Here is a 27,549-nt window from a genome sequence, read left to right on the forward strand (position 1 = left end):
CAGCCTAGATAGAACAAGTGACCTGAAGAGTGTCATCATGGGCTTGGCATTCCTAGTTTTGAAGGTTCTCATTATCCATCCTGTCATTTTTCTAGCAGATGCGATTGATACAATGTTATGGTCCTTGAAGGTGAGATCCTCCGACATGATCACTCCCAGGTCTTTGACGTTGGTGTTTCGCTCTATTTTGTGGCCAGAATTTGTTTTGTACTCTGATGAAGATTTAATTTCCTCGTGTTTGCTATTGCTTATGCAGGTGCTGACTGTCACCTTATTACAGTTTCTCTCCAACATGCGGTCGACTGTGTTTCCAATTGGGCCACCATGCATGGGTTTAAATTTTCCAGTACCAAAACTCGCCAAATTACTTTCACTAGACGCTCTGTCATCTCCGATCATCTTTTGTACCTCTATGGCTCCCGCATCCCTGAACGTGATACAGTCAGGTTTCTAGGCCTTCTCTTTGACCGTAGGTTATCCTGGAAACCCCACACTGCCTCTCTAAAGGCGACTTGTCACAACCGGCTGAACCTTTTTAAGATCCTTGCTCACTTTTCATGGGGAGCTGATCATTGAACTCTCCTTCGCCTACATTCAGCCTTCATTTTATTGAAACTCGATTATGGTGACCAGATCTATTCAGTGGCCTTTCCTGCTACTCTCTCTAGCCTTAACCCCATCCATCACCAAGGATTACGTTTATGCCTTGGTGCTTTTTGCTCTTCCCCTGTTGAGAGCCTCTATGCAGAAGCGAATGTTCCATCCTTGTCTGATTGCTGTGATGCCCATTGCCTTCGCTACTATGTATGTTGTCACGATCTCCGCAATCCTTCCATTTATAGAATGGTCACTGATATAAGTAGACATTATTTATTTGTTTGCCGCCTCTGTTTGCTCCATCCCTTCTCTCTTCGCCTACATTCGCTCGTCTTCCCTTCAGTTACCGCCTTTATATGTTCATGTAGCATCTCACTTTTCCCTACCCCCCTGGGAAGTTCCAGCTGTTCGGGTCTGTTCTTTCTCACTCCCTTGCTCGAAAGCCCAACTGCCTGCGGTGGCTTCCCACTCTCTTTTTCTTGACCACTTCCACTCTCATTCTCATGCCATTGCCATGTACACAGATGGCTCTAAATCTTCTGATGGCATTATATTCACAGCAGTGTTTCCGGACAGCATTGTGCGAGGGCATTTACTATCTTCGGCTAGCATTTTTACTGCTGAATTGTATGCCATTCTTGCAGCACTTATTCGTATCGCATCTATGCCTGTGTCATCATTTGTGGTTGTCTCAGACTCCCTCAGTGCTCTACAGGCTATATGGAAATTTGATACACCTCACCCCCTAGTTCTCCATATCCAACTTGGGCTACGCCGTATCTCTACCAAGCATAAAGATAGTGTTTTTTGTTGGGTCCCTGGTCATGTTGACGTACTGGGCAATGAACAGGCAAACACTGCTGTGCGGTCAGCAGTACATGACCTACCAATTTCATATAGAGGTGTTCCATTTCCAGACTATTTTGCTGTAATAGCTACCCACCTTCGCACCCGTTGGCATCAACGTTGGTCTGCTCTGCTCAATAACTAACTTTGCTCTATTAAACCGAGTATAGGTTACTGGCCGTCTTCTTGTCATCAGTGTCGAGGTTGGGAGACTACTCTCTCCCGCCTTCACATTGGCCATACTCGTCTTACTCGTGGACATCTCATGGAGAGGCGCCCTGCTCCTCTCTGTGAGTATTGTCAGGTTCCACTATCGGTCAGCCACATTCTGTTAGACTGCCCAATTTATCAATGAGCACGCAGAATTTACCTCCAACGTCGTCTCCACTTTACTACTCTCTCTTTACCTTCCCTTCTCGCTGATGGACCCACCTTTCATCCGGACTATCTCATTGACTTTTTGACAACAACTGACTTATTCCACAAACTCTGATGATACCTTCATCCCTTTCTACCTCAATCTCTTGCTACCCCCTACCCCCGCACTACCCCCTGCCCCGCTGTTTTCTGTAACCTACTAATCATCCTTCCCCTCTTCTGCCGCCCGATACCCTCGCTTCCTTCCCTACCCTGCAGCGCTGTATAGCCCTTGTGGCTTGACGCTTCTTTTTGATTATAATAATACAGTGGAACCTCAAAAATCGAACTAGCTCCTTTCCAGGAGCTAGTTCTAAATTCAAAAAGTCTGAAATTCGACGCAATATTTCCCATAAGAAATAATGGAAATACAATTAATCTGTTCCAGAAACCCAAAAATATTCACACAAAAAATACATTTTATAGAGATTAATTACAGTTTTACATACAACAAATACTATAGTTTTTAATTATGTATAGTAATACATATAAAATAAAATTTTTACTTACTTTTATTGAAGATTGGTGATGGCATCTGGAAGATAGGGAGGAGGAGAGAGGGAGTTGGGGTTAGTGTTTGGAAGGAGAATCCCCCTCCATGAGGACTTCAGGTAAAGCCCTCTCTGGGGTTACTTCCCTTCTGTCTTTTAATGCCACTAGGACCAGCTTGAGTCACTGGACCCGTCTCGCAAAATAACTGTCCACAGTCCTCTGTTTCTGGCGCCTCTTTAACATTTCCCTAAAATGGGACATGGTTCTGTCACTGAACTTGTTGCAAAGATGGCTTGTTTCAGCTTGCTCAGGGTGGTACTTCTGCACAAACATTTGGACATCATTCCACTTGGCACAAATCTCTTTAATCTTTGAAGAAGGCACCTCATCCACTCCCTCTTCCTCCTCCTCTGAAGCAAGTTCCTCAGCTGTGGTCTGATACTGCTCCAGATGAAGCTCTTGCAGCTCTTCAGTGGTTAGCTCTTCCCTGTGGTCCTCCACCAACTCTTCCACATCCTTACCACTCACCTCCAACCCCAGGGTGTTCCCCAATGCCACAATAGTCCACAACAGGCAGAGGGTGAGCTGGGTCAGGGTCAGCCTCAAACCCTTCAAAATCCCTCTTTTGGACACAATCTGGCCACAATTGTCTCCAAGCAGAGTTCAAAGTCCTGGAAGTCACTCCCTCCCAAGCCTTACCTATAAGGCTTATGGAGTTGTAGATGTTGAAGTGATTCCTCCAGAACTCTCTTTGGGTCAACTTAGTGTCTGTGGTCACTTAAAAACACTTTTCAAACACTGCTTTGGTGTAGAGTTTTTTGAAGTTAGAAATGACCTGCTGGTCCATGGCCTGGAGGAGAGGAAGTGGTGCTAGGATGCAAGAACTTCACTTTTATAAAAATGAAGTCCTTAGACAAAAGGTCTAATAAGTTTGGAGGATGAGCAGGAGCATTGTCCATTAACAGGAGGCACTTGAGTGGCATTTTCTTTTCCTGGAGGTATTTTTTCACACTGGGGCCAAACACTTCATAGACCCACTCTTTGAAAATTTGTCTTGTGACCCATGCCTTATGATTAGCTTTCCACAGACACATAACTTGTTCTTAAAGACATTTTTTTCTTAAAAACACTGGGATTTTCTGAGTGATACACAAGTAAAGGCTTCACTTTAAAATCACCACTAGCATTAGCTCAGAATAAAAGAGTAAGCCTGTCTTTCATAGGCTTGTGTCCTGGCAGTGCCTTTTCCTCCTGTGTGATGAAGGTCCTTTTTGGCATTTTCTTCCAAAACAAGCCTGTTTAGTCACAATTAAACACTTGTTCAGGTTTGAATTCTTAACTGTCTATGTACCCCTTAAACTCCTGTACAAACTTCTCAGCCGCCCGTTTGTCTGAACTGGCTGCCTCACCATGTCTTACAACATTGTGTATGAAACTACGCTTCTTAAATCTGTCAAACCAGCCTCTGCTGGCCTTAAATTCACTATCAGCACTGGTTCCAGGAGTTTTCTGTACCAGAACGGCATGCAACTTCCTTGCCTTTTCGCAAATAATCGTCTCTGAAACACTATCACCTGCAATCTCTTTACCCTTGATCCACACCAGCAACAACTTCTCAACCTCTTCAACTATTTGTTGTCTTTTTTTGGTTAGCATATTAACACCTTTCGCAACATCAGCTTCCTTGATTTGTTCTTTCTTTGACAGGATAGAACCGATGGTAGACTTGTTTTTCCCATACATCCTGGCAAGCTCAACAAGTCTCACACCACTCTCATACTTCTGTATTATTTCCTTCTTCACATCTATGGTGTTTCTCACTTTCTTTACCACAGAGGTACCACTAGCAAGTTTCTTTGGGCCCATGGCAGCTTATTTCACAGTCCCACAAGCACTAAACACAATGAAATGATCGTAAAATGTGTGAATGAGAATGCAGGTTAGTGTTCACTTAAGCATAAACAAAGCTAGACTGCTCATGGCACCTGCGCGGGGACGCGGACAGAGTGGGCCCGGGGACATGTCCCGTACCTGGCGGTCTGAAAATAGGGGCACGTTCGATAATAGGGACACAGTTTGACCGAAAAAATGGTCCTATTTTCAAAACATTCAATATGTGATACGTTCGATTTTTGAGGTTCCACTGTAATAATATTTTTCCATTGCTTTAAATAGTAGAAGATTGCAATACAGTACATCATAATATAAACTGTTCCATTTTAATATCAAATTTCATTATTTTAAATGGTACTAAATTGTAATACATCATATTGTAAATTGTTTTAAATTGTTACATTGTAATACTGTAATCTTTATTAACTAATTAAATAGTGTAATAAGTCTAGTAGAGACTTATCAAAACCATGTAGCATTACCTGATAGAATACACAAATCTACTGTACTCAATGTAACTTGTTTAATGACCACATGGACTATGTATTATTGCCTTACTAATCTTAAGTTATTTCTAAGTTTGCCCGAAATGCTCTGCATACAAAAGGGCTTTTTGGCATGTACACCCAACTATTATATTCCTCTGCACAACCATGTAGTTTGTCAAAATAAACATTTTTATCTTTGTTAGAGCTGATTTTCCCTATTCTGTGTTACAATATACTATTGTATAAACATTTAAAAATATACCAAAAATGCTATAAATGGTGCAAAGTGACATTAAAACAATATCATAGATGGTTGACACAAACCCACTACCATTACAGTATGCTCCTCACTTACCGATGAATTCATTTACCGACGAGGTCTTTGGAACGGAACTCCGTTGTTAAGTGAGGAGAGGCTGTATAATAATGTATAATACATATAATAATAATGTACTAGATGGCAGCGAATACCACAACAATGCGGGAGCAGTTATGGCCGCCTCCACTTGTTACATAATGACATATTCGTTCTAGAGTATATATCAGGTTTCTATGTTCTTTCTTTCAACACACCGGCCGTATCCCACTGAGGCGGGGTGGCCCAAAAGGAAAAACGAAAGTTTCTCCTTTTACTTTTAGTAATATATACAGGAGAAGAGGTTACTAGCCCCTTGCTCCCAGCAATTTAGTCGCCTCTTAAAACACGCATGGGTTACGGAGGAAGAATTCTGTTCTTCTTATTTCCCCATGGAAATAAGAGGAAATGAACAAGAATAAGAAATAGAAAGAAAATAGAAGAAAACTCAGAGGGGTGTGTATATATGTGCTTGTACATGTATGTGTAGTGTGGCATAAGTGTAAGTAGAAGTAGCAAGACGTACCTGAAATCTTGCATGTTCATGAGACAGAAAAAAGGACACCAGCAATCCTACCATCATGTAAAACAATTACAGGCTTTCGTTTTACTCACTTGGCAGGACAGTAGTATCTCCCTGGGTGGTTGCTGTCTACCAACCTACTATTTAAAACCCTATTTAAAAACCCATAACAAAAAAATTGGGGTGGTTTTATGGGGGTTGGAACAGATTAATGGCACTTCAATTGATTTCAATGAGGAAAATAGATTTGATGTACGAGCAAACTGAGTTGTGAGCTAGGTCGTGGAACGAATTGAACTCAAAAGTGGAGGTACCACTGTATTACAATTTAGTAAAATTTAAAGCAATGAAGTTGAAGCAATTTTATGTTGGAAGTAGTGAATAAGTAGTTGAGCAATCATCAAGCACAATTTACAATAATGAAGTACAGTGGACCCCCGGTTAACGATTTTAATCCGTGCAAGAGGGCTCATCGTTATGCGAAATAATCGTTATGCGAATGAATTTTCCCCATAAGAAATAATGGAAATAAAATTAATCCGTGCAAGACGCCCAAAAGTATGAAAAAAAATTTTTTTTACCACATGAAATGTTAATTTTAATACACACAAACTGAAAAAGGCATGCACAATTAAATGACACTTACTTTTATTGAAGATCTGGTGATGATTGATGGGATGGGAGGAGGGGAGAGCATTATCTTCTTACTGTTTAGAAGGGGAATCCCCTTCCATTAGGACTTGAGGTAGCAAGTCCTTTTCTGGGGTTACTTCCCTTCTTCTTTTAATGCCACTAGGACCAGCTTGAGAGTCACTGGACCTCTGTCGCACAACAAATCTGTCCATAGAGCTCTGTACCTCCCGTTCCTTCAAGACTTTCCTAAAATGGGCCATAACATTGTCATTGAAATAGTCACCAGCACGGCTTGCAACAGCTGTGTCAGGGTGATTTTCATCTATAAAGGTTTGCAGTTCAACCCACTGTGCACACATTTCCTTAATCTTTGAAGTAGGCACAATGGATTCCACAACTGGCATAGGCTTCTCAGGGTTAGCCCCAAACCCTTCAAAATCTTTCTTAATTTCCATACTAATTCTCACCCTTTTTACCACAGGGTTGGCACTAGAAGCTTTCTTGGGGCCCATGGTCACTTATTTTCCAGAAACAGCACCGAAAACACTGTAATAATACGAAATATTCCGAGTGTATGCTTGGATGTTACCGCGGAGGCTGGCTGGTAAACAATGGGACGGCCGGCACATGTGAGGGCACATTGGACGCGTCTCGGACGAAAATCGGTAAGCGGGTTTTTAATCGGTATGCGCGGCAAAAATTTTGCGATAAAAGTAATCGGTATGCGGAAAAATCGCTATGTGATGCCATCGTTATGCGGGGGTCCACTGTATTACAATTTAGCACAATTTAAAACAATGAAATTGAAACAATTATAAGTTTGCAGTAATGATTTGAGCAATCATCAAACAATACAGTAGGGCCCCACTTTACGGCACTTTACGGCATTCCGCTAATATGGTCATTTCAAATTATGACCAAAACTCTCTATACGGCTCCCCCACCTGATTCTAATACGGTCACTGTGGCCCCACCCGGTTTGTTTACAATCTCTGTGAGCTCCGTATGCACTACATCTCTCCATTATGTCTGGAAACTTCAAATTTTCAAGTGTTTTTAAAAGTTTTCATATTTTATATATACAGTGAACCCCCGACTTACAATATTAACCCTTTGACTGTCGCAACCCCCAATCCTGAGGTGTCTCCTGGTGTCGCAAAATTTAAAAAAAAAAAAAAATATTTTTTCTTATGAAATGAAAGAGAATCTTTTCCCGATTGTAATGACACCAAAAAAAACAAAATTTGATGGAAAACTGACGGAATTATGCTCTCGCGAAGTTAGTGACCTCGGCGCTGTTCACAAATCGGCGAATTCGCCCACTTTGAGCCCTATTTTCGGCTAATTCCATTGTTCCAGTCACCCAAACTCATAGCTATTTCTTTAGAACTCTATTTTTTCTATCAATTGAGTACAAGAAACTGCCCATTTACCGATTTCAACTACCTAATAATGTGGTCAGAAATTTGCAATTTGGCCAATTTCACGAAAACTAAAAAATATGACAATTTCAAAATAAGGTCCAAAATGAACAATGCAGACATTCCTGGCTCAAAAATAACATTTTCTTTGCTCATCAGCCATGTCTCCAGGCCCCTCTGATATTACTCTTGCTTTCTATTTTGAATTTTTATTCAAACAAAAAATAGAAGACTTACTATTATGCAGACTACTGCAATAATTGTATAAATAACATCAACCCATTCATGACTGCATATTAGAATGGCTAGTTGGACATTTATTGGACAATGGCATCATTTGTTTACTTTTGAACATTGGCAAAAATCAAACATTTCCCCTACTTTGAGCTCCATTTCTAGGTTCTTTTTATAGTAAAATCAATCAAAATCACCTCTATTTCTCTGTTTTCTATTCTATCAAATGAGACCAATAAAACGAGAATACAACCATAAATACTATACGAAAATAGACCACAAAGTCGGCATTTTAATTAAAAAAAATGGTCGGAGTTTTTTTTTTCTCATTATGCACTGCGTGCTCCAGGATTTTTTTTATATGGTGCACACTGACCACACACACCCATTCTCTCACATGTGGGCCTACCAGCTTTCTCCTGCTTGATTTGAAGCCGCTAGAATTTATGAGTATATATACGTCAAACACGGTACCTCGTAAGACGTATATATACGGCCGCGACAGTCAAAGGGTTAATCCATTCCAGAGAGCTCATCGTTAGATGAAATTATCGTAAGTCAAATTAATTTTCCCCATAAGAAATAATGGAAATTCAATTAATCCATTCAACACCCAAAAGTATGAAAATTTTTTTTTAACATGAAATATACACTTTCTTACACACAAAAAGGATACGTGCACAATATACGTACTGTACTAAATGAAGAATAAATGACACTTACCTTTATTGAAGATGTAGTGATGGGAAAAGGCGAGATGGAAGTGTATTAATTTTTGGAAGGGGAATCCCCTTCCTTAAGGACTTCAGGTAGCAAGTCCTTTTCCGGGGTTACTTCCCTTCTTCTTTTAATGCCACTGGGAACAACTTGAGTCACTGGACCTCAGTCGTACCAAAAATCTGTCCATAGAGCTCTGTACCTCGTGTTCCTTAAAGATTTTCCTAAAGTGGTTCACAGCACTGTCATTGTAAAAGCCACCAGCACGGCTTGCAATAGCTGTGTCAGGGTGATTTTCCTCCATAAAGGTTTGCACCTTTGATCACATTGTACACATTTCCTTAACCCCTTTCAGGGTTGGCAGGCCCTCTCCTAAACTTGTTCTCAGGATTGGAAATTTTTTGAAAAAAAAAAAAAAAAAAAAAATCTTATGAAATGATAAGAAAATCTTTTCCTGATCATAATGACACCAAAAATATGAAATTTCATGGAAAACTTACGGAATTATGCTCTCGTGAAGTCAGCGGTCTCGGCGATGTTAACACATTGGCGATTTCGCCCACTTTGAGCCCTATTTTCGGCCAATTCTAATGCACCAGTTGACAAAAATCATAACTATTTTGCTAGAACTCCATTTTTTCTATCGAATGAGTACAAGAAACCACCCATTTACCTATTTCAAATATCCAATAAAGTGGTCAGAAATTGGCAATTTTGCAAATTTTATACAAATTTCAAAAGATGCCAATTTCCAAATAGGGTCCAGAATAAACAAGACAGACATTCCTGGCACTAAAATAATAGTTCCTCTGTTCATTAGTCATGTCCCCCAGGCCTCTGTTACATTTCTTTTGCTTTCCACTTTGAATTTTTATTCTCACAAAAAATAGATGATTTACTGTTATGCAGACTACTGCATTAGTGTAGAAATGGTATAAATAATATCAGCACACTTGTGAAAGAATACTAGACTCGCTGGTTGACGTGTATTGGACGCAACTCCCCAACTCCCTCTCTCCTCCTCCCTATCTTCCAGATCCCATCACCGATCTTCAATAAAGGTAAGTAAAAATGTTATTTTATATTACTCTACATATTTAAAGACTATAGCATTTGTTGTGTTTATGTAAAACTGTAATTAATCTCTATAAAATGTATTTTTTTTTTTATGAATATTTTTGGGTTTCTGGAACGGATTAATTGTATTTCCATTATTTCTTATGGGAAATATTGCTTCGAATTTCAGACTTTTCGAATTTAGAACTAGCTCCTGGAACAGATTAAGTTCGAAATTTGAGGTTCCACTGTATCTGAATTCATGTCCACTCGTACTGAGTGAAACGATCGAATTGAGCCTTGTCTCGCTGTGACAGGTTAGAACATGTTCTGTAATTGTCTTTCCCTCCCACTCTTGGTTCCTGAGCTGTAGGGTTAGTCTTTATTTATTTTTTTTTTGTTTTCCTGTGTATACTAGACATTCAATTCCAGTATAAATCATTCTCTAAAACTCTTCATTGATAACTGCAACAGAACACAGAGGCATAACACAGCACACAACACTTTCTGACATCGTCCATGTCTGACTTGACCTGTGTAAAAGCTCAGTGCTCATAAAAGGCCTTAAGATTTGGAATCCCCTGCCTGAAGCATCAAAATGCTCCCTATCTGCCAATCGATTAAGAGCTACTGTTAAAAGCATCTCATCTCCCTAACATAGACAGCAATACGCTATATCAAACAAAACCAGCTTTCATCCAATTCTGTCCCTGTTCTTCCAGCCTTCCTTCAACTCCCATACAAAGTATTTCTATTCTAACTAAGTAACTTGTATCTTCATCTCTATTCAATCATTCCATGAAACTGAAAATCATTGAATCAGTTTGAAATAATGTAAAATACTTGTGTAACTAACCATTTCTTTATTAGCTACCTTTTTTGTTATACTTGTGATTGTAGTTTTTATAACTAATGCATTAAATATGGTAAGTTTTTTGTTGACCATTTATAACTTGTACTGTGGCTTAGAGGAGGAGGTCACCTTTATAATAAAGCTTAATTAATTGCTAGATGTCGGAGGTGGAAGAAAAAGCAAGTAGCACAAGCGAGCGACTACGGGAGGAATACCGTAGACATGTGAAGACTCAAATTTCACATGATCTGGTGGACACAATAGCCACATTAGAGCAGCATCAAGAGCACCTGCTGCAGTTGTGTGATCAACTCAAGCTTGCCAAGAAGCAGGTAATGGAAATTATTATGGTACTGATTAAAGAGTTTATAGTCAAAAATACTATAATTAAATACTGTACATGTTAATTAAATTTGAAAGTGCAATAGATGTTTTTATATTACATATTAGATAAAATACAGTGCTGTGTGACCCATACAGCACTGACTGTATTATTATTACTTTTTTACTATTGCTTCAGAATATATATGTACAAATTAAGGAAAGTTTATATGTACTCTTTATGAGAATATTAAATTTTTATGGTATGCAAAAATATCTGTAATAACTACATTCATTATCTTAATTTGAGACTCAGTGAAGTAAGGAATGCAATATTGTATTCAGTCAGAGCTATAGATTTTGTTATTTACCTGTAAACAATTGCTATGCCAGCATATTTATAGTTCAGAATTTTACTTCATAATCACTACAAAAAATACATTATATCCAGGTCTCAATTAGTGCGAAAAATGAATCCTGTAAAGTGGTCACATTACAGCCTCTCCTCACTTAGTGACCTACTCATTTACCGATGACTCGAACTTACAGTATGCTCTCTGACCAGTGTACATACCTAAATAATGTATATTAGAGCTGATTACCTCTACGTATTCTGTTTATTACAATATATAGCACACTACTGTATAAAGATTTAAAAATGTACTAAGAATGTTATAAATGGTGGAAGGGTGACATTAAAGAAATATCAAAGATGACTGACGTAAACCCACTACCATTATAGTATGCTCCTCATTTAGTGACTGATTCATTTACCGACGTGGTATTAGGAACGGAACTCCATCATTAAGTGAGGAGAGGCTGTATTTGAATTCACACTATTCAAAGTTATAATTATATGTAAAATATGGTAATTGGTTCCAGCCCAATGAATATATGCAATGAAAATTTTCAAAAGTTTTTCATGTACAGTGGACCCCCGCATAACGATTACCTCCTCCGAATGTGACCAATTATGTAAGTGTATTTATGTAAGTGCGTTTGTACGTGTATGTTTGGGGGTCTGAAATGGACTAATTTACTTCACAATATTTATTGTGGGAACAAATTCGGTCAGTACTGGCACCTGAACATACTTCTGGAGTGAAAAAATATCGTTAACCGGGGGTCCACTGTATTTATAAATGCGTATAACTGCAAAGTATAAGAAAAATTTATTTCCGATTCACTTTTATTACTGAGTACGTAGTAGAAGAGTTATAGAAAGCAAAATTTAAAAAAAATATATATATACACTATATTGAATATTGATCCTGATGATATGACAAAAACATTAGTGTCATTCAAAATATTTTAGCAGTGTAGGCTGAAAAATTTTTCTTTCTTCAAATCTTTGATAGATGCTAGGGTAAGCATCTACAATTTTTTTCTTCTTGACTTCTACATCTTGAAAGATGTCTTAAGATTCTTTGATGAAAGTAAACTTTCATTTGCCCATTATCTGCTTATTCAAATGCCTGTTGTTGATCTAAAAATCGTCAGTCAGTTCGTCCAAGTGCAAATTGGGCAATTCCTGGACATCGTCACTTTATTGTTAGTCGAAACCAATTTTCTTCCAGTGTTTGCTATTTTTCAAATTCAAATTCAAAGTTTATTCTCTATAAAGATTACAATGTTGAATTTACAGAATTTGGTTGTTGTGTGGTTTACATGTAGTTAAATAATGATTACAGAGTGTACCACTAGAACGCCTAGTATGGCTAGGCATTTCGGGCAGACTTAGTTTAATTCTTTATTTTAAAATATTACAAATTATGAGGTAAGTTGGTATTATGGCGAAGTGACTAAATACTAGTTTGTGAGTTTAGCAATGTGAATGCTTTTGTTTTGGCACAGTACATAGTTTCAGTATTGGAGTATCATAGGATTCATTGTTTTAAGATTGAGATTAATATTTCTGTTTATGGTCAAATGGGTGAGTGAGTGTAAGTGTGAACCACCAGGTGGTATTCGTGTAGTTAGTTGATGGGGTTTATCAGGGAGATAAGATGTTTTCTAATGGTAGTTTTGAAGGTGATGAATGTGTCTGCAGTTCTAGAGTTCTCAGGCAGGGTGTTCCAGATTTTAGGGCCTTTGACATACATTGAATTTTTGTAAAGGTTTAGTCAGACATGGGGAATGTCGTAGAGATGTTTGTGTCTGGTGTTATGCCTGTGGGTTCTGTCACAACTATCAAGAAAGCGTTTTAGGTCAAGGTTGATATTGGAGTTTAAGGTCCTGTAGATGTAGATTGCACAGTAGTAAGTGTGGATGTACTGAACAGGGAGTAAGTTTAGATCTATGAAGAGTGGGGGGGTGTGTTGCCAGGGATGGGATTTAGTGATTATTCTTACTGCAGCTTTTTGTTGGGTTATTATTGGCTTTAGGTGTGTTGCTGCAGTTGATCCCTAAGCACAAATAGCATAGGTGAGGTATGGATAAATAAGTGAGTGGTATAGTGTGAGAAGGGCATTTTGCGGCACGTAGTATCGTATCTTGGAGAGGATCCCAACTGTTTTGGATACTTCTTTGGTTATGTGTTGGATATGGGTGCTGAAATTCAGGTTGTTGTCAAGGTATAGGCCTAGGAATTTGCCCTCATTATGTCTGGTAATTAGAGTGTTGTCGATCTTAATGTTAATTTGTGCATCTCCTGCTCTGCTACCAAACATAATATAGTAGGTTTTGTCAGTGTTAAGCGTAAGTTTATTGGCTGTCATCCAAGTCGATATTTTGATCAGCTCCTCGTTAACAATGGTGTTGAGGGTGGCAAGATTAGGGTGAAAGATGACATAAGTCGTGTCGTCAGCAAAGAGAATGGGTTTCAGGTGTTGGGATACGTTTGGAAGATCATTGATGTATATGAGGAAGAGCAGGGGACCAAGGACACTTCCCTGCGGAACTCCAGTATCAAGTGGCCGTGTTGTTGATGCTGTGTCTTTAATGGTAACATACTGATACCTATTAGTAAGGTAAGATTTGAAATAAGCAAGCGCATGGCCTCTTATACCGTAATGGTCAAGTTTGTGGAGTAGGATGTCGTGGTCTACTGTGTCAAAAGCTTTTCTTAGGTCAATAAAAATTCCTAGTGGATATTCCTTATTTTCCAATGCTGTGTAAAGCAGATCTAGCATTTTTATGATTGCATCATTAGTGCTTTTATTTTTCCTAAATCCAAATTGGCAGGGGTTGAGTATGTTTTGTGCTGTTATAAATGAATATAGTCTCCTGTGCATGAGTTTCTCAAAGATTTTGGATAGCAATGGTAAGTTTGATATTGGCCTATAGTTGTTTAAGTCTGTAGGGTCACCACCTTTATGTATTGGTGTAACTAACCCTTGCCATCTTGAGTAGTTTCGGGAAGGTGCTAGTTTCTAGTGACTTGTTAAAAAGTAATGAAATAGCATGCGAAAGGATATGGGCCGCTCGCTTGTACAGTAATGGTGGGACATTAGACAGATTCCCTGAGTTGTTTTATAGTGACTTTATAATCTCGGTGACTTCCGAGGGCTCAGTTGGTGCAAGATAGAAGGAATTTGGGAAATTCCCATCTAGGTAGTCCCCGGCATGGGCATTAGTATGTGGGATTTTATTGGCGAGATTAGATCCTATGGTTGAGAAGAAGTCGTTTATCTTGTTAGCTGTGTCAGTGGGATGTAGTGGTGTTTCATTAGGTTTAGTTAGGACAATATTCTTGTTTTTTTTCAGTTTGTGGGTCCCTAGAATCTGAGAGAGTGTTTTCCAGGTCTTTTTTATATCTTCTCTAGTGTCTGTGAATTTACTGGAGTAGTATAGTTGTTTGGCTTTCTTTATTACTTTGGTGAGAACTGATGAATAGTGTTTAAGAATATCTTTGTGTATTAAGCCCTGTCTATATTGCTTTTCATATTGGTGTTTCTTGTCAATGGATTTCAGAATGGTGCTGGTTAGCCATGGGCAACCAAGCCGTTTGTTTGTGATCTGTTTCGTTTTTATAGGACAATGTTTGTTGTATAGTCTAAGTAATTTGTTAAGAAAAATGTCTGTCCAGTCATCAATACCATTGGCCTTGGAGAATTCCGTAGGCCACTCAACAATCTCTAGGTCAATTGTGAACTTCCTTATTGAGGCCTCGTCATGGAGTCTAAATGAGACTTTGTTGTATTCGTCAGGAGGAAGGTAGGGTAGTGGTCTGTAGTGCTATATGTGATTATCCCTGATTTAAGGGGGGCTAGTATATTGGTCCATATGTGGTCTATTATGGTTGCACTTGTCTCAGTGAGCCTGGTTGGTTTAGTTATTGTTGGTATGAGGAGTGTGTTGTTCATATTGTTGATGAAATCAGTTACAGGCTGATCATCAGTAAGACTATTTTTGAGAGAGAGAGAGAGAAACCAAAATCATTTGCACAATGTGGCTGAATGGACTTCCATAACACACACTTGCAGTTACTTGTTGCCAAGCATGGCGAATATTTTTTATTGCGTTTTTATAATTTTTTCAGAAGTCAGTTAAGGGAACCGCATCATCATCTGTATTTTTAGTCATTACAATTTCTAAAGCTTTTCTTAGATAGTTGGTGTAACGAAATGTCCTGGCACCAAGGGGTAACAGCCTGTCTAGGGGAATTTAAAATATTAAACAAAATACAGTGGTACCTTGACTTACGAGTGCCCCAACTTATGAGTTTTCCGAATTACGAGCCGTTGCTCGGTTGATTTTTTGCTTCGAGTTGTTAGCCAAAATCCGAGTTATGAGCAAGCAGTTATTTTGCCAAAAAAAAAAAAAAAAAAAAAAAAATTTTTATTGAAAATGACATTTGGCAAGAATCCCAGCCTAAATGGCACAACAAAAGGTGGTTTTGGGACTTTGTACTTGTAAAACAGTGCTAGTGCAATATTCTCACTGGAGGTAATCATGTAATTATCTTTAATGCGAGTGTGGGGGAAGTTCGTGAGGCAGTAGGTAAAATGAAAGGGGGTAAGGCAACTGGGATTGATGGGATAAAGATAGAAATGTTAAAAGCAGGTGGGGATATAGTTTTGGAGTGGTTGGTGCAATTATTTAATAAATGTATGGAAGAGGGTAAGGTACCTAGGGATTGGCAGAGAGCATGCATAGTTCCTTTGTATAAAGGCAAAGGGGACAAAAGAGAGTGCAAAAATTATAGGGGGATAAGTCTGTTGAGTATACCTGGTAAAGTGTATGGTAGAGTTATTATTGAAAGAATTAAGAGTAAGACGGAGAATAGGATAGCAGATACAAAAGGAGGCTTTAGGAAAGGTAGGGGGTGTGTGGACCAGGTGTTTACAGTGAAACATATAGGTGAGCAGTATTTAGATAAGGCTAAAGAGGTTTTTGTGGCATTTATGGATTTGGAAAAGGCGTATGACAGGGTGGATAGGGGGGCAATGTGGCAGATGTTGCAGGTGTATGGTGTAGGAGGTAGGTTACTGAAAGCAGTGAAGAGTTTTTATGAGGATAGCGAGTCTCAAGTTAGAGTATGTAGGAAAGAGGGAGATTATTTCCCAGTAAAAGTAGGCCTTAGACAAGGATGTGTGATGTCACCATGGTTGTTTAATGTATTTATAGATGGGGTTGTAAGAGAAGTGAATGCAAGGGTCTTGGCAAGAGGCATGTAGTTAAAAGATGAAGAATCACACATAAAGTGGGAGTTGTCACAGTTGCTCTTTGCTGATGACACTGTGCTCTTGGGAGATTCTGAAGAGAAGTTGCGGAGGTTGGAGGATGAATTTGGTAGGGTATGCAAAAGAAGAAAATTGAAAGTGAATACAGGAAAGAGTAAGGTTATGAGGATAAAAAGATTAGGTGATGAAAGATTGGATATCAGATTGGAGGGAGAGAGTATGGAGGAGGTGAATGTATTCAGATATTTGGGAGTGGACGTGTCAGCGGATGGGTCTATGAAGGATGAGGTGAATCATAGAATTGATGAGGGGAAAAGGGTGAGTGGTGCACTTAGGAGTCTGTGGAGACAAAGAACTTTGTCCTTGGAGGCAAAGAGGGGAATTTATGAGAGTATAGTTTTACCAATGCTCTTATATGGGTGTGAAGCATGGGTGATGAATGTTGCAGCGAGGAGAAGGCTGGAGGCAGTGGAGATGTCATGTCTGAGGGCAATGTGTGGTGTGAATATAATGCAGAGAATTCGTAGTTTGGAAGTTAGGAGGAGGTGCAGGATTACCAAAACTGTTGTCCAGAGGGCTGAGGAAGGGTTGTTGAGGTGGTTCGGACATGTAGAGAGAATGGAGCGAAACAGAATGACTTCAAGAGTGTATCAGTCTGTAGTGGAAGGAAGGCGGGGTAGGGGTCGGCCTAGGAAAGGTTGGAGGGAGGGGGTAAAGGAGGTTTTGTGTGCGAGGGGCTTGGACTTCCAGCGGGCATGCGTGAGCGTGTTTGATAGGAGTGAATGGAGACAAATGGTTTTTAATACTTGACGTGCTGTTGGAGTGTGAGCAAAGTAACATTTATGAAGGGATTCAGGGAAACCGGCAGGCCGGACTTGAGTCCTGGAGATGGGAAGTACAGTGCCTACACTCTGAAGGAGGGGTGTTAATGTTACAGTTTAAAAACTGTAGTGTAAAGCACCCTTCTGGCAAGACAGTGATGGAATGAATGATGGTGAAAGTTTTTCTTTTTCAGGTCACTCTGCCTTGGTGGGAATCGGCCAGTGTGTTAATAAAAAAATAAAAATATTCTACAAAAAAAAGAATAGTTGCTACGTTTTTGGCATTTGCAAAATATCTTGCCCTTTACTCTTACACAAATCAAAAAATATTTGGAATATTTCCAATATTCCACAAGCCAATTGTAGAACAATCATTTTTTTATGATTTCTGTCAATATTATTGCATTTACTTCAATAATAAATGTTCAGTTCCATAGTGGAACTGAACTTCTCCAGGCTGAGGGACTGACAACCTCAAAATTCTACGACTTCAAGGGTGATGGACTGATTACATCGTCTTCACATCTCTACTGTTCCTGCCTACTTTCTGTATTAGACTGAAGAAGCCTACTGTGTAGGCGAAACATTTCGGAATAAAGTTGCCTAACTGTTGCCTATGTGTCTTGCCTACCAACCTGTCTGTATTGTATACCATTTTGATGTTCATGAAATAAGTCGGTAACATCTGAGATATTCACCGGGAATGTGAGTGCCGGCCTCCCATGATGTAGTGCAGTTAGCCTCTTAAAAACTCTGTTTTTCTCTTACTCAGGACCAAAGAACATGTTATAAAAAGGAGCAGTAGTGATTTTGTATGCTCGGATTGGTCCTGGACACTCGCTATATTATGGCCTATTTTATTCATTCTAGAGTATATCTCATGTTTCTATGTTACTTAGTGTTTATTATGTCATATTAGATCAATTCTGATAGATAAATAAGCCGTAGAGTTGATATTAGCGTTATATTAACCCTTTCAGTGTCGACAGGCCCTCTCAGAAACTTGTTCTCAGGGTTGCCCAAATTTCAAAAAAAAAAAAAAATATTTTTTCTTATGAAAAGATAGAGAATCTTTTCCCAATCATAATGACACCAAAAGTATGAATTTTGATGGAAAACTTACTGAATTATGCTCTCATGAAGTTAGCGGTCTCGACGATGTTTATGCATCGGCGATTTTGCCCACTTTAAGCCCTATATTCGGCCAATTCCACTGTACTAGTCAACAAAAATCATGAATATTTTGCTAGAACTCCATTTTTTCAATCGAATGAGTGCAAGAAACCCCAAATTTACCTATTTCAACTATCCATTACAGTGGTCAGAATTTAGCAATTTTGCCAATTTCACACAAATTTCAAAAGATGCCTATTTCCAAATAGGGTCCAGAATAAACAAGAAAGACACTCCTGGCACTAAAATGACATTTCCTCTTCTCATTAGTCACGTCCCAACGCCCCTCTTACATTCTTTTGCTTTCCACTTTGAATTTTTATTCTCAAAAAAAATAGAAGATTTACTGTTATGCAGACTGTTACGTTGGTATGTCTTATTACTTTGATGGTAAGGTTCTCACTACATGTTCTAGTGTGGGGTAGCTTTTACTTAATGGCCTTATTTGTCTAGGGGTAATACTTACATCATGGCTGATCATCTTGAGTGTCTCTGATACCCTTTCACCAGCCCTCTTCACAGGTTATGTAAACTACTACTATAAAAATATAACTGTATTCTCAATAGATATGTACAGAATATACAATCACAGCCTCCATTTTCAAAACAAAATCTACACACTCCATGCCTGTGCTCCACATGGTGTGTTGCAACAACTCTTGTCCTTCACTCTTCCTGACATAACTCTGGGCTAACCAGTGTTTTGACACACTTTAGTCACCCTGGGTATGGTGGCCAAAACTTAAATTATAAAAACTCACTGCTGGAGCACACATGATGCCCCAAAAGATAGGAGAAGGACCCAGAGATCCTGCCAGGTTGAAGGTCAGCCACAGAGAGAGAGAGTCAGAGAGAGGGAGAGAGAGAAGCCTACCTAAGCTCCTCCCACCAAAACAAAAGGCTGTTGCCAAGCACAATTCTCCAGTTACCACAATTCTACCACCTCTTAACTTTACTTTTACAAAAAGAAATACAACTTTATAAACTACTTATTTAATTTGTGTGTTTGTGTGTCTATAGTATAACCTATTATATTGAGAAAAATAGGTTTGACCCAGCTGCCTCTCAGTCATAAGGTTGATCAGTCCTTCTGACATTTAGAGCAAAGTCCCCATCAATTCAATATAATTAGGTATTCCAGAGTAACTGTTACTTATAAATACATGTTGGGTCCTATAGCCCCATAACACCCCCACCTCCAGACGAAGTCTCACAAAAGCTAGCCGTGTCCCTCAGGATACGGCTAGTAAAAAGTATATTGCTTAAGTCTGAAGGCGGTAAACAAGACTACTAGAAATGCTACATATTTCCTAGCACCATAACTACTCTTCACTTTACTGTTATTTACAACAGATTGCAGAATTTTTTAGAAAAGCATTTTAACCATACCCATATACTCAAGGGTGTAACTATTTACAATTTTAATGACTTTTAAACAATACACATTACAATGCAAAAATTGCACACAATGCCCACTGTGAAAGCCCGCACCAACAGGCCTGTGCCTCTGCTACGGTAATCCAGCAAGCAACTGGTACGCCAGGGTGGCATCTTCCTGATCAGGAGACGAGAGTAGAGCCAAACCCAGAGCAGTCAGGTGTACACCAGGCAGGAAACTTCACAAAACATGTCAAGGTGTCTCTCACTTGGTGGCCGAACCAAACAGTGAGACTTCCAGTCAACACTCACGATCCTTAACATGGTCAGGCACTCAAGCCCATCTTCCGAGGTCCCACTCCACACAGATCCTCCAAACTTATGAAGAGGAGGCTGACATAGAATATGGAGGGGTCCAGGGGACCACAAAGGCAAACCGTCGGGCCGTTTTTGTATATAGAGCACACCAAGACACAACATCACATACCTTCCTGAACGTCTCATGTTACTGAAGGTTGTCAACCACTGCCTCAACTCACATTTAAGTACACCCTGACCCTCGTCACACTTTTGGCTCTGACTCGACTCCTTCACAGTCAGATGGCTGGTAGGGAGTACTCAGGCTCGCCGAGAGTTCACCACTGCAAAAACAACAAGGTCAGCACATGACAAACACTATGTACAAAGTACGCACCATGCATCTACATGAAACATCTAGAGAGAGCATCAGCAACCACATTCTCTGAGCCTTTTATATATTTAACTTTCAAATTAAAAGGCTGTAGGAACAAAGCCCATTTTAAGAGTCTGATTTTAGTCACTATACACAGGAACAGGATGAAGAGATCCTGAGACATGTACAAATGCTGAATAGCCAGCCCCAAAATGAAAATTTTCTTTCCTGTGGTAAAATGTTTACATTTAAATTTAGAAGGTTGCTCACTGATAGTAACAGTTCTGCAACCTCTCGCAGTGCAACAACAACACACCAAAGACATCTCTTTGCACCCAGGTTGGATACATCAAGTTTACACAAACACCATCACGTTCCATCTCACACACAAATTTTAAACACACAATGAACACAATTTGCATTACACACATTAAAATGGTGCTTGAACACAGACCATGGAAATCACATCTTCCATGTTTTAGCTTATTTAAAATGTTTGCATCTTTTAGTGCATAAGTATCAATCTTTCTAATTCTGTAAACCTTAGTTGTTAAACGTACTCTGTGGTAGTCAGTGTTTATGCCCAGGGTGCCATCTAATTTGGGAACCATGAAGCATGGGAATGCCCACTGACTCTCACTAAGCACTACAAACTGGCGTTGGAAGAATTTCACTTCTTCCTCCATCTCCAATTTTTCATACAGATTTTTCCCACACAAAAATTGTTGAATTGGCTCAGTTTCCTTAACAATTTCCTCATGGAGTTTCAATTTTTCCCCATTACTGACATCCCAAACTTTTATAAAGTTCCAAGGTGGCTGAGCCAACTCTCCAACATTTTTCTCATTAAACCCAAGCATGCATTTCCCAAAATCTTTTACACACATGTTATTTCTTAAATACGCTTTTGGTATTTCATACAGATTATTGTTTTGCAGCCCTTTACATTCCATTAAAACATTGGTCTCTCTGAATTTTTGACAGAACTTCAAACCCTTTAACCAGTTACTGTGTACACTATACTCATTCTTTTTCTGCTCAGGGGTGTGGGTTTTATATCTAACCCCTGGGAACTTCCCCCACAACATGTTCAGCTCACAGCAACTTGCCATACAGATTTTCACATGAATTGGCTCCAGTATCAGCACTTCCTCTCCAGCCTCCAGAGTATCATGGTCCACATTATGGTCCCACATCATCATCCTGGTCTGGTTGATGAGCACATTCACTGGTACCATCCACCTCATACGAGCCAAACAGTATCTGAAACTGAGAAAAAGCTCCGAGGGGGGAGCATCACCATCCTCCCCAAGCCAATAGCTCAGAGATTCCAGAGTGCTTCCCCACTCAGCAAATACAAAGAAAGGGATCCTCTCCTCCCAGTTGTTAGTATTGTCTATACCATAGGCTTGCATCATTGTCTTGAGGGTTTGATGTAATTTCTCTATTTCCCCTTGAGATGAAGAGTGATACACAGTTGAACACTGAGGCTCTACTTTTAGTCCCTTCAAAACATTTCTAAAAGACTTTGAGGTAAAGTTAGGCTCTTGATCTGTTTGTACTGCTTGTGGAAAACCAACATGAAAAAAGAACTTCATCAAAACCCTTAAGACTACATGAGCAGTTATCTTATGCAGAGGGACTGCTTCCAGGTACCTGGTAGTGGAGCAAATTATTGTTAGTAAATAATTATTTCCCATTCTGGTCCTTGGGAGTGGGCCAACGACATCCACTACCAGCTTGCTGAAGGGTTCACCTGGTGCTGAAATCGGCTGAAGGGGAACAGGTTTAATACTTCGACTAGGTTTCCCTATAATTTGAAAGGCATGATAGGTCTCAATATGCTCTCTGACAGTCTCCCACAGCTGAGACCAGAAGAAATGCCTGGAAACCTTGGACATCACCACCTGGGGACAAAGCCCTTGTTCTCCTTCCATCGATACTGCAAACAGAGGTGAATTCGTTATAAGAGTTTCCTCCCTGAAATGAAAACACTTATTTAACTGTAAAATCTCTTCCTCAGCAACAGCGACATTTTCCTGCACAGAAATTAATTGCACCCTAGCAGGTGCAGCCTCTCTCACACTATTTAACTGATCCATTCTCCAATCATGCTCAGCTCTGGCTGGAACATCCTTTTCTTCAGTTGACTGCAGTTCAACATCAGAAAGCAGAGTTACCAAACTTAAGCCCTCACCATCCTCATGAGAAATATCATGAAGACTGTTGGTAGCATGATCATGAGCCATACTTCTCATGGTGGAACCATCAGGGAGAAGGTCTGGCAGGGTTTTCCTAGCCATTTCCTCCCAACATTTCGGACTTGGTTTCCCCCAAACTAGTTGTTCCTCACTGTCTAACAGGCCCATAACATTATTCCCTAATAAGAGGTCGACCCCTTCAAAGGGAATTTCATCGGAGATACCTACAGGGAGATAGCCAACTTGGTATGCAGATTCTACCCATAATTTGTGTACAGGTGTCCTTATGGTTGAACCCGTAATACCCTTCAACAATATATCTACCCCAGTATAGGTATCCTTAGACACTGGCAGCACTCCAGCACGTAGCAAAGAGTAGGTGCTACATCCATCTCTCAAGGACAGTATGTTCTCAACTCTGCCTACATCCTTTTGCAAACCAACTGCGGACCTACTAGAAAATATACACATCCTGGGGTCTAGATCCAAAGGTTCCTCCTCACCTTGCCTTGAAGACCTAATGCAGGCAACTGGATGTATCTCTGCAGTTAGAGTCCTCTGGGGTGGTTCCTCCCTTTCCTGATCTCGCCGCCTTGACCAGCAAAACTTTTGAGTGTCCAGTTTTGTTACAGTAATAACAGATAAAACTCTTAAAGGTATTTTTACCATTTGGTGTAGGACTGGTACTGTTTACTCGAGGACCTCCTCTTCAAGGGGGGCTCCTTGGCGTGGTGAAGAGGCTCTTGGTCTGAGGAATTAGCCCTGTCGGTCTTCTTCCTCAGACCGAACCTAATTACCCCCCATTCTCCCCTCCCCTATCCCATCCTCCCCATCCTCCCCTTTTTCCATTCCTCCTCCTCCTCCTCACCCCTCCCTTTTGCCCTTCCTCTTTTTAGCCTTCGTGATTTCTCCCACAGGCGCGCTAGTTCCTAGGTAGGGGAAAGGACACCGGGGTCCATCCCATTCCGTTGAGGTTTCTTGGCGGTGGCGTAGTTTGCCGTGGAATCTGGATTGCCTAGGGATGTCCCGATCCCTCTCCGGTATCCCGGAGTAGCTTTGGGTGTCTTTTGGGCGACGGGTGTATCTCTGGAAGCCACCTTTCGGATTCCGGGGGTGGTGGCTGAAGGAGGTATGCTTTGTGGCGGATATCCGGCCGCCCTCTCTTTTGTCCACCGAGGTAGCTCGGCAGATGTGAGGTTGCTATCCCAGATTGCTGGTTTACTGGCATGAAGGGTAGGGTATGGCACGGGTTCCATGCTGCATCTGCGCTACTAGCGGTGTCGAGTCCTCTTGGGCGCGGAGGGAGATTTCTGGCCCTTTCATTCCTCCTAGGAACTATCCCTCCCCGGTCCCCCCTTTTTTTTTTCTTTTTTTTGTTTTTATTTTCTTTTCTTCTTTCTTTTTTTTTCTTAAAAACAAAAAGAAAGAAGTAACCTAACCATGGCAGCCCTAGTCCATGAACCTAGTACCCCCGGGCCCCTTCTTGATACCGCACCCCGTTCTGACCCCGCCTCGTCTTTGGACCACTCTTCAGACATTCCTCATGCCTCTGTACCTATTGCCGGTGCTGTTTCCTCACCCGCTTCAGGTACTGAGGCCTCGACTGACTCCTTCGATTTATCAGACCTTCGCTCTCCTCTGACTATGCTTCCGGCCTCTCCCTCTACGGTGCGGCAATTTTCAAATCGCCGACCCGTTCCACGTCGGACCAACTCTGGTCCCACGCCTAAACGTCAACGACAATTACCTGCTGATGATACTTCTCCACCTTCACCTTCTCGTTCTTCTCAGAAACGATTGACACGTCCTTCACTACCTTTCCACGCTCAGTTTCAGACTGAACAGTGGACTAAATTCTTCACTTTACGACCAACTTCCTCTACTGCCTATCTTTCTGACCATAGTATTGGCAAGGCACTCCTACGCCATGTTGGTAAAGATATTTCTTTTCATGCTCTTAAGAGCGGTACGCGCATCATTACCGTACAGAATGCTACCCAGGCTCGTGAGCTCTCTCGTCTTTCCCATATAGATACTGTTCCTGTCACCCTTGAAAAACATCATTCCCTCAATTCTTGTAGTGGTACCGTTATTCTGCCCCATACCATAGTTCAACAAAATTTCCAGACATGTGGCACCGACATTCTCGAACAGCTGGAACTCCAAGATCTCCCAATCCTCAAGGTAGACACTTACGTTCTTCCTGCCCGTGGGCGGAGACGATACCCTAGCAATGTGGCTCGTTTAACTTTTGACAGCCGAGAACTCCCATCCTCCGTTTATATAGCAGGACATCGGTTACAAGTTCGAAAGGTGATCCCTACACCACAACAGTGTAGAAATTGCTGGCGATTTGGCCATCCAGCGAAATATTGCAGATCTATCGCCGAATGCCCAGTCTGTGGTGCCGATGACCATTCTAATACGTCTTGCAATCGATCTCCCTCTTGCCTTAACTGTCATGAGGCTCACCCTTCGTACTCTCGCCGTTGTCAGGTCTATTTAAACGAGCGGGAAATCCGTTACCTCAAAGAGACAGAAGGTCTCCCTTATGCCATGGCAGTTTCTCATCTCCGCCTCCAAGGGAGACTCCCACGTGTTTCTTATTCCCGTGTTTCAAAACGTCCCCCCACTTCTGGTATCCCATCTTCTACACCCACCTCTGTGGTTACCTCTCCCATAATCACTCCTGTATCTAATCCTTTTGCTGTCCTCGGCTCAGACGTCCCTACTTCAACGCCTCAGTCTAATCTCGCTTCTTCGAGTTCTCTCTTACAAGCCTCAGTATCGACGAGACCTCGTACGACACCTCTTCCCAATCGTCCCTCTACTTCTCAAAAGTCAAAAAAAGGTCCGGTAACACCTCCTACCCATCTTCCACCTCCTCATTTTACCCTCCCTGTCTCTGTCCCTAGTTCTTCCCCTCTCACTGGCTCGGTTACAAGTGCAGAGGTTCACCCTCCTCCTCGTAATGTACCTTCCTCCCCTGTTCCCTCCCAAGTTTCTTCCTCTTCTGCCACCTCCCAGGTTCCTGTCTCTTCTGTCCCCTGCCACGCTTCTCCAGTTCCCTCCACCCTTTCGCCCCCCCCTACCTTGGTACAGTCCAATACAGTTCCAATCTTTACTCATCCTCCCCCTACCATTCCCAATATTGTCTCCCATACGACATCTCTGAATTCCGAAACACTTGAAGCAATCTCTGAATATATTGCAGAGACCAAACCATCAATGGACACTGATCCACCTTCCGCTCTTTCTCTCTCCTCTGCTCCATCTGCGCAACTCCTTTCTTCACAGCGCACCGTTCCTTCGCTGCTTGAACATTTTCCACTGCCTCCGCATGTGGACTTTTCTAACCCTTCTAGTCCGTAGGAACCCTTACCTGCGGATTTCAAGTATCTTTATCATTGCCAATCATGGCCTTTTTACAGTGGAATATACACGGCCTCAGGGGTAATCGGGGTGAGCTTCAGATGTTACTCTCCCAGTTTGCCCCTGTTGGTGTTTGCTTACAGGAACCAAAATTACACTCTGCTGTTATTTCTCACATCTCAGGCTATAATTTGTTGTATTCTTCAGATCCTTTTCCTGATGGGACCTTTAATGAAAGTGCCCTTCTTCTCCGCACTGATATTCCGTACCATCAACTATTTATTCATACTTCGCTGCATTACACAGCAGCCCGTATCCACTTACATAGGTGGTATACGCTCTGTTCTTTATATCTCTCTCCTTCTCGGGCATTATCTATTCCGGATTTTGCCTTCCTTGTTTCGTCATTACCGCCACCGATTCTGTTACTTGGTGATTTTAATGCCCACCATTTCCTCTGGGGAGGGTCTCACTGTGATTCCCGTGGAATTCAGTTAGAGGCTTTTCTTGCCACCCACCCCCTCCATGTTTTAAATACAGGTACTCACACCCATTTTGATCCTCGGACTCATACTCTCTCTTGCATCGATCTCTCAGTTTGCTCTTCCTCCGCCGCATTAGACTTTACTTGGTCTGTTCTCCCGGACTTACATGACAGTGATCATTTCCCAATCATTCTTTCTTCCCCTTCATATTCGCCACCTCTTCGCACCCCACGCTGGCAATTTAATCGGGCAAATTGGAACCTTTACTCACACCTGACTGTTTTTAAAGAGGTTCCTTCTTCGTCCTCCATCGATGAGCTTTTACACCTCTTCTCGTCCTCCGTTTTCACCGCAGCTTCTCATTCTATACCCCAAACTTCGGGCAGGCATTCTCAGAAATGCGTGCCTTGGTGGTCTCCTGCTTGTGCTCGTGCAGTACGTTTGAAACGCGCTGCATGGGGCAGGTACCGGTACAATAGAACCACAGAGCGACTCCTAGATTTTAAACAGAAGCGTGCGATCGCTCGCCGTGTCATCCGTGACGCTAAACGCACTTGCTGGCGAGATTATGTCTCCACCATCACCTCTGCTTCCTCTATGAGTGCAGTCTGGAAAAAAGTACGAAAACTGAGTGGTAAATATTCTCCTGACCCGGCTCCTGTTCTGCGAGTTGCCGGTGTTGATATAGCAAACCCACTAGATGTTGCCAATGAAATTGGCAATCATCTGGTCCGTATTTCTCAGGGACTCCATCTATGCCCCTCATTTCTTTCCTCAAAGTCTGCCAGAGAGTTAGCACCCTTGGACTTTTCTTCTCTCAGAGAAGAACAGTATAATGTGCCTTTTACACTTCAAGAACTGGAGGCAACACTCTCAGCTTGTCGATCATCGGCAGCTGGGCCCGACGACATTCATATTCGTATGCTACAACATTTACATCAGTCAGCCCTTGCAGTCCTATTACGCCTTTACAATCT

General features: G+C 41.1%; 1 protein-coding gene across 2 annotated transcripts in view; it reads left to right on the forward strand.

Annotated features, from left to right (window-relative positions):
- The window catches only part of LOC128698271 (cytokine receptor-like factor 3), a 335,991-nt gene that overhangs the window by 14,299 nt on the left and 294,143 nt on the right, over window positions 1-27,549 (forward strand). For both annotated transcript variants that reach the window (XM_070098681.1, XM_070098680.1), the window contains exon 2: window positions 10,684-10,857. In XM_070098681.1, coding sequence (XP_069954782.1) covers window positions 10,684-10,857 — 174 coding nt within the window. The remainder of the gene's footprint in view (window positions 1-10,683; window positions 10,858-27,549) is intronic.

The sequence above is a fragment of the Cherax quadricarinatus genome, chromosome 63 (assembly GCF_038502225.1).
Source record: "Cherax quadricarinatus isolate ZL_2023a chromosome 63, ASM3850222v1, whole genome shotgun sequence".
NCBI lineage: Eukaryota > Metazoa > Arthropoda > Malacostraca > Decapoda > Parastacidae > Cherax > Cherax quadricarinatus.